This window comes from Jatropha curcas, chromosome 7, assembly GCF_041381405.1.
Source record: "Jatropha curcas cultivar XTBG-Jc1 chromosome 7, XTBG_Jcur_1.0, whole genome shotgun sequence".
NCBI classification, from domain to species: Eukaryota; Viridiplantae; Streptophyta; class Magnoliopsida; order Malpighiales; family Euphorbiaceae; genus Jatropha; species Jatropha curcas.
Genome location: NC_143157.1, coordinates 18,790,123 through 18,806,600, shown reverse-complemented (window position 1 = coordinate 18,806,600; position 16,478 = coordinate 18,790,123). Strand labels below are relative to the sequence as shown.

Here is a 16,478-nt window from a genome sequence, read left to right as displayed (position 1 = left end):
CTTTATTGGACGAGTGGTTGGAAACTTTTCTTACAGTAACTGGTCAAGAAGAAAATTATCAAAGCCACAATTAAGAGGAAATTTTCATTTTGTGTCTCTAGACTATTAAACAATGTTAATTTTGAAAAGTAATGTAAATTTTAGTATATTATAAATTACTCTGATCTCCGGCTGCTAGACGGACCCTTTCAGTTTATCCTTCCTCTTCCTCGGTAGTCTCCTGGAAAGGGCTAGAGCTCCTAGTCCTTTCAAAGGAACTTGTGCTGTTTGGATTATATAAACTGAGATACACAGAGATGTGTTAGTATTCAAATCTGAGAAGGGTTTCAATGGAGTTTGTAACAACACATGCGAATTGAATAGGAGTGTCGACTGAAAATAAATGCAAGGAAGAATTGTAGTCATCACCAATTACTGGGTAATTCATAGGTAGAGCTAAAGAGCCAAAAACCGCTATTTCTTTTTGATTAATTAACTTCAGAAAATACCGATTTAGTTAATAAAAAATCTGTTTTAGCCGGTAAACCGATCCATTACTGTAGGTTAATATAAAATTTAAAACTTCTCTTTTTCCACGTGTAAACATATTACTGTTTCTTTACCGGTTCAGAAATTGCCCTTTCTGTACAGTAGTAAAAGCCATAAATTCTAGTCAAGTTAAACTAATGATGCATAATTGCACAACAAGGCACAGCTTATTGGTAAGTGTATATACGGCCTGACAATAGATTCGGGTTTAAATCTCTCATCCTTTAATACTCAAAAAACTAATGATGCATAATTAGGAGTCAGTTTACAATGGTTTTAGTTAAAAAATTGAAATGAGCGATTTTTTAATTCGGTTATTTTGATTAATCTATTCAGTTTATTTTAGGATTTTAAATAACTTCAGTTTCTTCTTTTTTATTTAGAAAATAAGAATAAATTATACCCATAAAATTAAAAATAAAAAATCAAACCAAACCAATTCGGTTTTGAAATACCCCGGATTTTTATTTTCAAAACTTTTGAATTTTCATTAAATCAAAAATCCAGATTTATGATAATATGGGCTGTTAAGACCGAGTAATTCTAATTGAGCCCAAAGTTTTACGAATTGGGCCCAAGCCCAAAAACATATTATTTAGAATTTTCATTTGGATAATACTTAAAATTTCGATGAAAATAAAATGGAACACTAATTGTTAATCGATTAAAAATGTGTCTATATATATGTAACTACTATATAAATTAATCAGCCTAAAATTAAATATCTTTGGTATTAATATTTTATGAATAAATTGAGAAAATATTACTAAACTGAACAAAATAATCAAATAAATTGAACCGGACCCAAAAATCAAATTAATTTTTCGAAAACCAGATGAAAAATCCATAAACCAATTGAAAAACCAAGCTAAAACCACGATTTAAACCAAATCAGACTCGAATCGACCCAAACCCCATCCACCAATTAGAAAATTCTAGAAAAAAAAAAAAAAAAAAAAAAAAAAGAAAAGAGAAACGAGAAGAGAGATTCAGTGGTCTCTCTCTCGCTCTTCTCTCTCAACAACCCCCCTCCCCTTTTCTTCTCGTTCTCCGACCACCGGCCACCAAATCCGGCAAATAAATACTCTAAAAATATCTACTCATCGCAAGGAGTCTGATTCAAGCCTTGGTTTGCGCGATTTGAGCCCGGATTGAGAGAAAATTCAATCGAAAGGTGCGACGCCATAGTAGCAATTCTTTCAGCCATTCACGCCGTTTCCGGCGACCTGAGACTTCAAGGTAGGTGCCGATCGACTCCTCTCTTCTCCTTCTTTCATTTGACTGTTACGGTGTTGAGTATGGTGGCCGGAATCGGAAAACCCAAAGTGGGTACCATCGAACATTTCCGGCCAATTTTCGGCCAACTGGTTCACACCCACCTTGATTTGAACACATATTAGTGATCCTCTCATCGAAACGAATGAAATGATGTATTGTTTGTCAATTTTGGTGAAGGTTAAATTTTTCGGCCACTGTGCACGGCGGCGGCGGCGGCGGTCCGGCGATCGGCCGGCGAGACTCCGGCGAGACTTCAAGAGACAGAATGCTCTCCTCTTCACGCGGATCACGGAAATGAAATCTGATTTTCAATCGGTACACTCTAAAGCTTAATTTGCAATTTTTGAATAAATCCCGAATTAATTAATTAATGAACTTAATTAAGTATTTAAGTAAATTAAATTAAATATTATTAAATATATTTTATGAATATTAATTATAACTATAAGGTTGGTACAAAAAAAAAAAAAAAAAAAAAATATATATATATATATATATATATATATATATATATATATATTCCTAGCTAATAATAAATTTTAGGAATTTTATTAACAAATAAATAGTTATAGAACAATTAATTATAATGGATTATGTGAATTAAGTGACCGAATAAATGACGGTTATGACGGACGGGATTAGTGGATATGAAGTTGCCCGATGGATGAACTGTGTGTGTGGATTTGTGAAAATTTGAAAAATTTGGATAGTCCAGTTTATAGAGGAAATGCTGCCGAATTTTAGTTATATTCTTAAGAAGTAGTGACGACGAAAATTTGAGGTATTAAGAAATACTATACAATATTAGCATTATCATTATACAATATTTCTCACCGAATATTTAGAGATTTTATCTAAAGGTTATAAATTAGAATAGTTATTTATATAAATGAGAGAAACTAGATATATATGCATATATAACAAGTGAATTAAATGACCGGTAGTAAAAATAAATAAACGAATGTGAAATATAAGTTTTTGAATTAAAACTCTTATTTAGAATTTTCTTGTTTATTTTAAAGGTTTATAAAATACAAAATGCGAGGACAAAAGCTGGAAGCATGTGGCTAAAAAGGCAGTCCTTGTAAAGGACAATAAAGAACTGTGAGTAGTGTTAGATAACTAGTACCATCCGCCTGCATTCATGCATTCACGGCTAAATGTTATCATGCATTAATTTATTGAGTTGCCATATTATGATGCACTATTTGTTGATATTAAAAATTGTTTGATTACTTGTGCTATGAACATACTATGCCTTGTTTGTGTGGAATTGGGATGAAGTGGACCACCATGGGTTTGTGAGGACGGTCCATGTGATATGGATCCTAAATATGATATGATATGATATTTGACCGTCGGCCGGGAAAATGGGAGATCGGCGCCCCCGTGTGCACCTGATGATATGGATTGTAAGGAAAACCATAGGATGGCTTCTTGTTGTTGCGCACCTGATAATCTAGATTTGATTGTAGCCAGCAGGGTGGCCTCCTGTTGTGAGCACTTGATGATCTAGATTGGATGGAGACCACCGGGTTGCCTCCTGTTGGTATGGAAAAGAAAAGAGAGAATGAAAAAAAAAACAATGAGAGGACTGGTCAGTGAGGATTAGACCAGTTGGCCGTATGGGGGATCGGCTCCCTGGTGCACATGTATGAGAGGGCGAGCCATGTGTGAGGACGGCTCGCTGGGGTTTCAGGTGGTGCCACTGACTAATTTCCACGTGATGTGATTATATGAAGGTGATAATAACTGTGATTGCTGTTGTATTGCCATTTGTGTGACAAATTGCATGATCATATAATTAAATGGTGTCCAAATAGAAATATTTTAGCATCTGTGTGATTGTGTGGGGTGAGAGGGTTATCTAACCCTACTCATTGAGTTTGGCGCTCACCCCTGCCTACTATTTTTTTTCAGGTAATAGAAAGAAAGGAAAGCCCTATGGAGTTGAAATACGTATTATAGAAGACTGTTAATGACAGAAATAAATATGTAAATGTAAAGGTAGAGTTCCGCAATTGTATTCCAGTTGGGTTGTAAGTGCATAATGAAAGTCCAGATTTAATATATGAACTGTATTTTGGATGCATATGTATAATAAGTTAATGGGCCTTAATCCATAATTATGAATAGAATGTGGAACTTAAATGAGTTAGGCTTACTACGGGCTTCGGGGGCCTTAAGCCCACCCAGGTCCTAGTGCCGGTCCGGTCCATGGAAATGGGTCGTGACAAAGTTGGTATCAGAGCATAAGTTGGGCCTTAGGAATCAATTGCGGAACATAGGAAATTAAATAGAGAGCTCCTATGTTGGGATCGGCCGTAACCAGCAAAGGAGCTGTAGTCTGGATTGAATTTCATTTTAGTGCCGGTGGACGCATCGTGCACGAGGATGGAAGGAAATCTGTATGAAACTTAGGACGAGAATTAAAAGTACAGAAATAATAGTGAAGTATAAACAGGTCTGGGTAACTGACGTTTATAAAATAAATATTGAGTTTTGCTAAATTCCCTCCATTTATTTTGAAGCAGAAGATCAGTTGAAAATTGGTGTAATGGCCTGATCACCCAATACACCTTGATTCGACAAGAGACACTGCTTCGAAAGTTATTTGAAATTGTTTGGAAAAGAATTTGAAGTTTTGAAGACAATATGAAAGTGAATTTATTTGAACTTTGATTCGAGAAAAATGTTTTATTATTTGCTTATTGGAAATTGTTTTGAAGTTGCAATTAATTGTTTGATTTTTATTGTTTTGTCGGCATGTCAAAAATTTATCTGATTTTACAATTTAAATTATTTACAATGATTGTATGTTTGATTTATTTATTTATTTTTATCATATTGTCTATCCCGAGGACTACATTAGGACTAAAAAAAATAATAAAAAAAAAAAATGTAGTAAGGTGAAACTGTAGTAAGTGTATTATATATGATATAATTAAGATTCTAGCACATGTAGGATGCTTAATGGGTTAGACTAAGTTCATAAAGCTATTCTAATAAAATGAATGTAGAAGATGATGAAATAACTTGGGAAATGAATGGGGAAAGGAACTGGATGCTGTAGGAAAACTTAATAAACTAAAGGAATTTAATGTATCTAGGTAGGGAGTTATGTAGAAAGGACTAATACTATTTATTAATCTAAGTATAAGAAAATTTATATAAAATCTGCTTTAAAGAATTAAGTACGAAAATTAGATCGAGGTGCTAAATAGAATGAAATAAAGATTTAATAACATTTGGAAAGGGATAAAGGTCAAAGATAACTCATAGTGATGAAGTAGAGATTGAAGAATTAGAATAAGGACATTTAAGAAGCAATGACTTTAGAATGGAATTCAATTGTGTGTAGAATGATGGTTTTACAATTCATGTACCCATAATTAAGCTCTTTTAAGATAAGACTTAAATGAGGACACATGGAGGATAAAAGAAAGATTAAAATGAATTAAATATCTAAAGAATTTGAATAAAACTAGGGGATGTTCAATAGTAGTAAAGCCGATGATGATAATATGGTCAGCTAATTTATCTACTGTGAAATACTAGGATAAATAATGAGAAATAGATCGGGAAAGGAGTAAAATATATATATATATTCAGATGTAAGAAATATGCATATAAAAAAAAAATGATGATAAAATAAATAACTAAATAAATAAAGATAAAATAACAATAATAAGAATAATATAAATATAAATATAAATAATAATAATAATAAAAAAAAATAAACATAAAAATAAAATAAAATAATAATAATAATAATAACTTTTGGAAAAATTTAAAGTGTGGATCAATTTACTTGATAGACTAGTAACAGTGAAAGCAACAGTAAAGATGGAGATTAGAATGTTCTTGGAATGAAATATGGGATAGTAGACTTGAACTAGATGACTTAAGGATTGTCCTCGTGGAGATAGACAATTGATTTTTGTAAAATACCAAAAGGTTTTCAAAAATACAGTGGGTATTGATTTTCAAATTTGATGAAAATATTTTTATACTGCGATTGATATTGGTATTTAAATGAAATTAATGTAATGCAAATTTTTATTATAAGAATTTCAAAGTCATGTGTGAGTGACATGCCAATATTTTTAAAAGTAGAAAAAGGAAAATTATTTTGAAATTGTTTTTTTTTTTTTTTTTTTTTTAGTCAGTTACCCATAGGATGGTCAACCTAGGCTTTAGTTGTCAACTCATTAGTCGAATTTTTAAATAAACGATTAATCTAACAATTTATATCAGTGAAACAATGTATATTGGAAATATTAGTGAATAAAGACTTTTAAATTGCTCAAAAATATTTAGTAGACACATTTGATGAAATGTCTGATATGAGATAACTTGGGAATAAGAAATACAGACCAGTGAAACTTAGAAATAGATATATTAAGAATCGAAATTTTAGTACTATGCTTTTTGGTTATAAGGAATTGTGACAGATCAGGACTAGATAGACTTGATAATTAAATTTAAACTTTTGGGAAGTTTGTCATATCATAAGAAAATTATTCAACTCTAGGGGATGTTTTGGAGTTAAAAGATATGTTAATAAAACACAATTGAAACATGTGGCAATTAATTTCTCCGAACTCTTCGATAAATATTAGAATTAATAAATTTACATCCTTACAGAAAAGAGAATAGAGGAATCTAGTGAAGTGAATCGTCAGGTAATTTTGATGTGTTAGCAAAAGGAGGAAAGACCTGAATTAAGTCGAGATGTATGTAGGCTTGTGCTAACCTGAGAAATTAGAGATGATAAGATGAATTAATATCTTGCGAGACTTAAATAAGAAAAGACTAATGGACTAAAGACGGGTGAAATAGATAAGATGATATTATAAGTGAAAACTTGGATGGAAGATTAAACAATTAGCTTATGTATTATAAATATGAATTAGGGCCTTGCTATTATCTTAGAATTAAAGTATAAACTGAAATTTCACATGGTAACGAATAAACTATTTAGTTGACGCATTATTTGGTGAAAGAAATTGAGTTATTGGTATCTAATTAATTGGTGTGATGTCGAAATTGTAAGACAGCGTTAGGTCGGGATTTATGAACTGATATTGAAATAATAAATATTAGGTTGAAATGATGGTGATCGGATAAGCCATGAAAAATCATGATTTGTAGTATAACGAAACTAAGTGGATGAAATACTTAATAAGCATGTTTCACTATCCTTAATAGGAATTAACAAGCAACATAGGTGAAATAAGAGGTTATTATGAAAGTCAACTTTAATGATAAATGTTAAGATAAAGTAAGGAATAAGTGTTAGACATAAGTACGACGATTAGATAGAAAGTGTGGAGATCCCTATAAAGTAAGATAACTAATAGTGTAAGGATATGCTTCGTAAATGAGTTATTTAAATTATTGCGCTAGTGTACAATAAATATATTATAAGAAGAATTGAACTTGTATAAAAAGAACTGATAGAGTAATCTTGAATAATCCTGCGACAATATAGACAACGGGAATTACAAGATAATTTTTCTTAAAAATTTTGGATTAAAGTAACAGTTTTTCAACTTTGGTTAAGAAAAGATTTAGTCATAACATATGGAAATTAAATGAATCAATTCTTATTATAAATAAATTGAATGTCAAATTATTCTGCGTAAGAAATTAATTTTCAAATGAAAGTAAATAAGCTTGAGAAAAATGTACATTATTACTATTACGCCTTTATTGCTAAACTCGGTTTTATTGAAAGATGTTTATTTAATGAGCGATTTTCTAAAGATTCCAATAGCCGAACGATGATAGTATTGAAGATTAATATAATAAAACTCCTTATAAGCTTCAGCTAGGTGGTACTATGTAGCTTGAACGAAATATTATTCTAAATATGATAATTGGCGGTAGAAGTACAACCAGAATACCCCACTCACTGCCTTTCCTCGATCTGTATTTTCGCTTTTGAGCTGTCTCCTTGGTAGTGGAAGCAATTTCTTGTGACTTTAAAATTCCCCATGCATCCATTCTTATTCTTTCCCACGAGATTTCAATTCGAGGACGAATTGTCTTAAGGGGGGGAAGATTGAAATACCCCGGATTTTTATTTTCAAAACTTTTGAATTTTCATTAAATCAAAAATCCAGATTTATGATAATATGGGCTGTTAAGACCGAGTAATTCTAATTGAGCCCAAAGTTTTACGAATTGGGCCCAAGCCCAAAAACATATTATTTAGAATTTTCATTTGGATAATACTTAAAATTTCGATGAAAATAAAATGGAACACTAATTGTTAATCGATTAAAAATGTGTCTATATATATGTAACTACTATATAAATTAATCAGCCTAAAATTAAATATCTTTGGTATTAATATTTTATGAATAAATTGAGAAAATATTACTAAACTGAACAAAATAATCAAATAAATTGAACCGGACCCAAAAATCAAATTAATTTTTCGAAAACCAGATGAAAAATCCATAAACCAATTGAAAAACCAAGCTAAAACCACGATTTAAACCAAATCAGACTCGAATCGACCCAAACCCCATCCACCAATTAGAAAATTCTAGAAAAAAAAAAAAAAAAAAAGAAAAGAGAAACGAGAAGAGAGATTCAGTGGTCTCTCTCTCGCTCTTCTCTCTCAACAACCCCCCTCCCCTTTTCTTCTCGTTCTCCGACCACCGGCCACCAAATCCGGCAAATAAATACTCTAAAAATATCTACTCATCGCAAGGAGTCTGATTCAAGCCTTGGTTTGCGCGATTTGAGCCCGGATTGAGAGAAAATTCAATCGAAAGGTGCGACGCCATAGTAGCAATTCTTTCAGCCATTCACGCCGTTTCCGGCGACCTGAGACTTCAAGGTAGGTGCCGATCGACTCCTCTCTTCTCCTTCTTTCATTTGACTGTTACGGTGTTGAGTATGGTGGCCGGAATCGGAAAACCCAAAGTGGGTACCATCGAACATTTCCGGCCAATTTTCGGCCAACTGGTTCACACCCACCTTGATTTGAACACATATTAGTGATCCTCTCATCGAAACGAATGAAATGATGTATTGTTTGTCAATTTTGGTGAAGGTTAAATTTTTCGGCCACTGTGCACGGCGGCGGCGGCGGCGGTCCGGCGATCGGCCGGCGAGACTCCGGCGAGACTTCAAGAGACAGAATGCTCTCCTCTTCACGCGGATCACGGAAATGAAATCTGATTTTCAATCGGTACACTCTAAAGCTTAATTTGCAATTTTTGAATAAATCCCGAATTAATTAATTAATGAACTTAATTAAGTATTTAAGTAAATTAAATTAAATATTATTAAATATATTTTATGAATATTAATTATAACTATAAGGTTGGTACAAAAAAAATATATATATATATATATATATATATATATATATTCCTAGCTAATAATAAATTTTAGGAATTTTATTAACAAATAAATAGTTATAGAACAATTAATTATAATGGATTATGTGAATTAAGTGACCGAATAAATGACGGTTATGACGGACGGGATTAGTGGATATGAAGTTGCCCGATGGATGAACTGTGTGTGTGGATTTGTGAAAATTTGAAAAATTTGGATAGTCCAGTTTATAGAGGAAATGCTGCCGAATTTTAGTTATATTCTTAAGAAGTAGTGACGACGAAAATTTGAGGTATTAAGAAATACTATACAATATTAGCATTATCATTATATAATATTTCTCACCGAATATTTAGAGATTTTATCTAAAGGTTATAAATTAGAATAGTTATTTATATAAATGAGAGAAACTAGATATATATGCATATATAACAAGTGAATTAAATGACCGGTAGCAAAAATAAATAAACGAATGTGAAATATAAGTTTTTGAATTAAAACTCTTATTTAGAATTTTCTTGTTTATTTTAAAGGTTTATAAAATACAAAATGCGAGGACAAAAGCTGGAAGCATGTGGCTAAAAAGGCAGTCCTTGTAAAGGACAATAAAGAACTGTGAGTAGTGTTAGATAACTAGTACCATCCGCCTGCATTCATGCATTCACGGCTAAATGTTATCATGCATTAATTTATTGAGTTGCCATATTATGATGCACTATTTGTTGATATTAAAAATTGTTTGATTACTTGTGCTATGAACATACTATGCCTTGTTTGTGTGGAATTGGGATGAAGTGGACCACCATGGGTTTGTGAGGACGGTCCATGTGATATGGATCCTAAATATGATATGATATGATATTTGACCGTCGGCCGGGAAAATGGGAGATCGGCGCCCCCGTGTGCACCTGATGATATGGATTGTAAGGAAAACCACAGGATGGCTTCTTGTTGTTGCGCACCTGATAATCTAGATTTGATTGTAGCCCGCAGGGTGGCCTCCTGTTGTGAGCACTTGATGATCTAGATTGGATGGAGACCACCGGGTTGCCTCCTGTTGGTATGGAAAAGAAAAGAGAGAATGAAAAAAAAAACAATGAGAGGACTGGTCAGTGAGGATTAGACCAGTTGGCCGTATGGGGGATCGGCTCCCTGGTGCACATGTATGAGAGGGCGAGCCATGTGTGAGGACGGCTCGCTGGGGTTTCAGGTGGTGCCACTGACTAATTTCCACGTGATGTGATTGTATGAAGGTGATAATAACTGTGATTGCTGTTGTATTGCCATTTGTGTGACAAATTGCATGATCATATAATTAAATGGTGTCCAAATAGAAATATTTTAGCATCTGTGTGATTGTGTGGGGTGAGAGGGTTATCTAACCCTACTCATTGAGTTTGGCGCTCACCCCTGCCTACTATTTTTTTTCAGGTAATAGAAAGAAAGGAAAGCCCTATGGAGTTGAAATACGTATTATAGAAGACTGTTAATGACAGAAATAAATATGTAAATGTAAAGGTAGAGTTCCGCAATTGTATTCCAGTTGGGTTGTAAGTGCATAATGAAAGTCCAGATTTAATATATGAACTGTATTTTGGATGCATATGTATAATAAGTTAATGGGCCTTAATCCATAATTATGAATAAAATGTGGAACTTAAATGAGTTAGGCTTACTACGGGCTTCGGGGGCCTTAAGCCCACCCAGGTCCTAGTGCCGGTCCGGTCCATGGAAATGGGTCGTGACAGGTTTAGAAAAATTATGATTTGATTTTCAGTTTTGTTGTTTCAATTTGATGCCAAACCAAACCAACCGATTACATACCCCTAATTAAAATATATGTTTAGAAATTCTCTAATGTGAAAAACTACAAAACTCAGAAATTCAATAAATAAAATAAGGTAATTTATTTTAATGAATTAGACTCCTATTGCAATTAATAATCAAACAATTTTTGAGAAAATCCAATATCACTGAATTAAATCTTTTCCATAAAAATGATAAAAAAAATATTGATAACTGATAAGTATCATGACAATGATAGTAGCAATAATAATGGTAGGTGAACACTACACAATTCATGACTATGGTTGCATGGAAGTACCAGTAATACCACAATTGGTTAGTGGGGTTACACCCATATGGTAGGCATGACAACGATTCGATTTTAAATCAGAATCGAATTGAAAATGAATCGGTTAAAATCAATACTAAACTATGAGCAACAGTTGTTGGTTACAAATCGTAATTGAAATCATATATTTAATATTCGATTTTAGTTCTTTATTTTTTAAAACCAAAACCAGCAATTTTGATTTAAAACTAGCGATTTTAATTTGAAAACCAAAAAAACATGTCACGAAAGAAATTTCTAATTTATTTTTTATTTTAATATAATTTTTTAAAATAACTTTCAAGAATTTTATTAAATTTATTTAGTTTTTCCTATAGTAATATTTATTATTATTTATTCAAGCTTCATTATCTAAAAAAAATTAAAAACTTAAAATAAATTATTTAATTTCGGTTCAAAATTAGAATAAAATCGAAATCGTCTTAGAAACCGTTTAAAAACGGTTCAGATTTAGTTCTACCATTTTTATAACTGATTTTGACGTTCTAGAACCGTAGTCATGCCAACTCTACAGTACCAATACTAGTGATATGAAATTATTTTATTTCTCAATTAAAAACAAAATTGTTACTGAATGCCACAAGTTTATAGAAATTGAAATCCTGCATATAAACCAAATGGATCTGCATAATTGATCATCATATAACTGAAGGTAAGCATACAAAGCTTAATACACAAAACCAAGACAAGAAAGCTAGACAATCACATAATTTTTTAGTACAATGATAATTAAAGTAAAGGGTAAATGACATAAGAGATCACTAAACTTTGAGATTATACCTAATTTAATTATGAAACATCAATTTCATATAGATGAATCACTAAAAATTAACCAAATTGAAAAAGATTTAAAGTTTAGTGATTCATATATAAAAAATTAATATTTTGTAATTATATTAGAAATAAATTCAAAATTTAGTGACTTCAAGTGTTATTTACCCTTAATGCATGTCTAGTTAGAGAATGGACAGGCATGAGATGAGGTATGAATTTGCTGTGATTGGGATTCTGAAATCAATTCTCCTTTTAAGAGGCCACTAAATAATTCTGCTGGTTCATAGTAAACCTCCACATCTTCTGCCCTTAGAGATTCATCCACCTATCAAAATCCATACAAACTCATGACCAAATCATTAAACAGTTTAAATAAGTCATTTAAGGTTTATGTACGGGACTAAAAAAACAACTGATTTTCCTAAATATAGCTAAATGGATCATTTTGATCCGGATCAAATTCACCATGTCCATTTAAATTGTCGTAATTGCCCTTCTCAATTTTTTGAGGCTTACATTCTTCCTCTCTTTACAAGCATTAAATGCGTTGTTTCAATTAGTGCATTGGTTTAGTTAAACAGGAAACATATATTTGGCATCTACATTTTTATTTTTTGTTTAGGCTCTATTTATTTCTGGAAAATAACGTACCTCTAGAAAAATATTTTGCTTAAAATATTTTCTAAGCAAAATATTTTCCTTGCAAAATATTTTCCAAATGATTTATTTTCCGTTGCTTGGTTGCAATATTGAAAATTACTTAAAAATATAAAAATTTTAAACTCATAAGACCATAAAATACTGATATTTGTATTTTAAAAGTTTTATTGTTAAATACGAGAATAATGCAAAAAAAGAGGAAATTATGAAAGTCACTTGTGATTAGTTGTGGTGGCCAGTGACTAGTGGTAGTGGCTATTGATGATTAATAAATTAAAAAATATCGATTTATAAGGTTATAATAAGTTTGTTTTTACTCCCTTTAGAATGAAAAGTCATTTTCCATATATCCCAAATAATGAAAAATTATGAAAAATATTTTTCGGAAAATATTTTGTGGAAACAAACAGAGCCTTAATTTACTTTAAACTTTTATATTTTAGACTAGAAAAGTAATTGATGGGCATACCTTGAGAACTCCTACCCCGAAGAACTCTACTTTTTGACCAGTAGGAGCGTGGCCTTTGAAGGGTCCTTCAAAGAAACCCCAATGTCTAAACTTGAAGGTAATCACAGGAGGTCCTGAATATACATTAAGAACTTCCCATGCAAAGCCTCTAGGAAAAGCTGATCTAAAAGCTTCATGAGATGATTCAAATGTTTCTTCTTCTGCTTTGTAGTATTTCAACTCATCTGGCAATGAACTTTTTAATAATGCATTGTAGCTTCCAATCCTAAGAGTGTCTTCTGCTGACAATCCCTCTCTTCCTGTTATATAAGTTTGACACACATATTGAAATTAGAAAATTGACAAAGATAGAAATAAAATTTATGGGAGACAAATATATATACTTTTAAAATTACACAAGAAAATTTTGGCAGAAAAATTAAATTTAGGTAGTTCTGCCCCTGGTAGGATCCTCAGATGTTTGTAGTATGATATTTTTATTTGATAGTATGAAATAGCTTACATGTTTCCTATTTTTGGAAGAAAAAATTATTTTAATTATTAGCATATTTATAAGGCCAAAATACATAATTTAACAATTGAACTTTCACAAAAAATATCTCGTAGCACCCTAAACTTTATATTTTGTAATATATCTCACACTTTCTTACATTAAAAATTAATAATTTTAATGTTTTTATCGTTTATATGCAAAATATTGATTTAATATACGTGATTAATATAATTTTGGAATAATGATTTTTTTTCATTTCTTAACTATCCACCAAGTGTTTAATCAATCTAATTTTATAAGTTAAGGTATTTAATGAGTCAAATAAAATATTTTAACGACACCAATTCTATAAGTTAAAGTGCTCGACAGGTCAAATTAAAACTTGAAGATGACAGAAAAACACATATATATTAGATCTTCCCTAAAACAAAATAGTGAAAATAGAAGGAAAAATAGAGGTTTTAAAATAGATAAAAATATACCATTAACAATAAGCTTGAATTTCTGAGGATTTATAGTCTTGAAGTCCTGCAAACGAGTCTTGTGAGAGAGCTCCATTTCCCATGACTTTATAGCATTCTGAACTATTTCTTCAACTGATCCTTTTGGCCATTCCTAAAAATTATATATTTACACAGAAAATAACATAAATATCGATATTAAAAGGAACAAGAAATTAAAAGAAATTATATAAAAGACCTTAGTTCTTCCTTCTTCAAAAAGCTGGTTAACACTATCATAGGATGGAGGACCACCATGTCTCCACTCAGTAGTCTCAGCTTCATCATGTAAGAAAGACCTATACTTGTCTTCTGCTATTGTTTTTGTACCCTTTTCTTTAGAATCCATTTCTCTGAGGATCGACAATGGAGGATTGTGGCAGGTGAGGATTTATAATGTACAGATACTATGGAGAAAAGAAGTAGTTGCTATTAATTCTAAGAAAAAGGGAAAATTCAATGTATGTTTCGTCAAGTAAAGTAATCCTTAAATTGCTAATAGACACATGTCTAATGAAAAGGTCCACACCAATAAATACATTGTCCTAATTATATTACGTAAGGGTTTAGTGATATAGCCTATAGGGATGGTAATACAACAAAAAGTATTAGATTAAATACATAAATTTACTCATATACTTTATTACTTTAATCATGTGGCATCTTTAATTTTTACTTTAATATATTAAACACTTTAATTTATAATATTATATATATTAAATACTTCAATTCAGGCACGGAAGCAGGGTGAGTATCCGCGAATCTTAAACTACCCGTACCCGTACCCATATTCGTTCAAAATATTAGTACCTATATCCATCTCAAATCTGTTTAAATATCCATTTAAATACCCTTATCTAAATCTGTTTAAAATTTTACTATATGTATCTGTTTCAAACCTATTTAAAATACCATTTAAACGAGTAGGGTATGCATATATTTTAAACTATCTAAATCTGAACTTATTTAAAATGCATTTTTTTTACTAATAAATGGTTAGAGTACCACAGGTACTCATGGTCAAAACCGTTTATTATAGCGGTAATGGTAGTGGGTACCCAGAGTTTAATACACATATCCTAGCTGTATCCATTACTATCCTTATCCATCTAAAACTCATTTATAACTATTCGTACTCTTATTAAACAGATCGAATCAGAGTGGGTACCCTGAGTTGTCGTCTCACTTCCATCCCAACTTCAACTTGCAGGATTATTTTATTAATTATTTTATTGAATTCTTCAACTTATAAAATTATATTAATTAAACACTTTTTACATAGTTTAAAATTTTAAAATTCTTGTTCCAAAAGTTTTGCTGCATCAAATCAATATTTTGCACATAAAAACAAAAAAAAAAAAAATCTAAAAAACTATCGCTACTAATATGAAAAAATGTGCAATGTTAACAAATTTTACAAATTTAAGTACTTGATAGGTCATATGTACGAGTAGCTTGTTTTCAGTAAAAAAAGAGCATAATTATTGAAGGCCATGGCTGGTGGAATTTACATATGCAAGAAAGGTGTAGAAGTTCCGAAACAATGAAGCTTAGAGGGTTTATATATATATATATATGTGTGTGTGTGTTTTTGGTAAGCAAGCTCTTCTTATTAAAATAGCTTAGCTGCAAATGCAAAGAGGGAAAATGCCAGTAACCCAAAAGATAAAGTTAGTTTCTAACAATTGAGACTTCCCAAGTAAACCACAAATAAACAAAATACAAGATATCAGCAAAAAAATAGAAAAAGAAAAGCAAGAAACATCAATTTACCTAATTAGCATAAAAGTTCAATCAACACCAAGCAGATCAAACTTATTCTCTTCAACCAAATTAGGCAGGCCTCCAATTAAATCAACCAGTTATGGCTATGGAGAAGAGATATGGATAGATCATAGATAGACGAGAAAGGTATTTATAGTTAAATTAGAATTATGTACATGCAATACTGGTATTTAATATAGAGGATCCATACCCATATATTTTGATGGTAGGCCATATTTTAATTAAAAATCTGGTGTTGACAGCAATAATGCTCACCCTCTCTCCAGACAAAGAGAAATTGCATATGGTTGATAGCTGGTTGACTGTCACTTCAACACAATAAATTGGTTGAAATTTTCCAAGATGCTTCTTCGTACAATTTAAAAAAAAAAAAAAAAATGTGGCAGCCATATGGTAATTGAGTTGTGTAGTTTTCTTAAAGCTTAAGAGTATTAGTACGAGTATATAATTTTATAAATTGAAATATTTAATAAATTAAAATAAAAGTTAAGAGTGTTA

General features: G+C 31.3%; 1 protein-coding gene and 2 long non-coding RNA genes across 4 annotated transcripts; 2 read left to right on the top strand and 1 right to left on the bottom strand.

The window, feature by feature from the left end:
* The first annotated feature begins 1,279 nt into the window (after positions 1-1,279).
* On the top strand, positions 1,280-3,932 carry LOC149494855 (uncharacterized). The gene is made up of 4 exons (XR_016321634.1): positions 1,280-1,767; positions 1,984-2,121; positions 2,829-2,910; positions 3,727-3,932. It is a non-coding gene; the product is annotated as an uncharacterized LOC149494855 (long non-coding RNA).
* A 4,437-nt stretch (positions 3,933-8,369) lies between these two features.
* Positions 8,370-10,802, top strand: LOC149494854 (uncharacterized). Its single transcript, XR_016321638.1, has 4 exons — positions 8,370-8,659; positions 8,876-9,013; positions 9,699-9,780; positions 10,597-10,802. It is a non-coding gene; the product is annotated as an uncharacterized LOC149494854 (long non-coding RNA).
* A 1,106-nt stretch (positions 10,803-11,908) lies between these two features.
* Positions 11,909-16,122, bottom strand: LOC149494853 (pathogen-related protein-like). 2 transcript variants are annotated; one of them, XM_089723572.1, is made up of 5 exons: positions 15,969-16,122; positions 14,395-14,548; positions 14,178-14,310; positions 13,203-13,501; positions 11,909-12,398 (listed from the first exon to the last, which is right to left on the bottom strand). In XM_089723572.1, the coding sequence occupies exons 1-5, from the start codon at positions 15,977-15,979 to the stop codon at positions 12,252-12,254; spliced, it is 744 nt and encodes a 247-aa protein (XP_089579698.1). In that variant the 5' UTR covers positions 15,980-16,122; the 3' UTR covers positions 11,909-12,251. The 2 variants fall into 2 exon arrangements, with proteins under 2 accessions (XP_089579698.1, XP_089579699.1); XM_089723573.1 differs by having other exon boundaries at positions 14,395-14,602; positions 15,969-16,110.
* Positions 16,123-16,478: the final 356 nt, after the last annotated feature.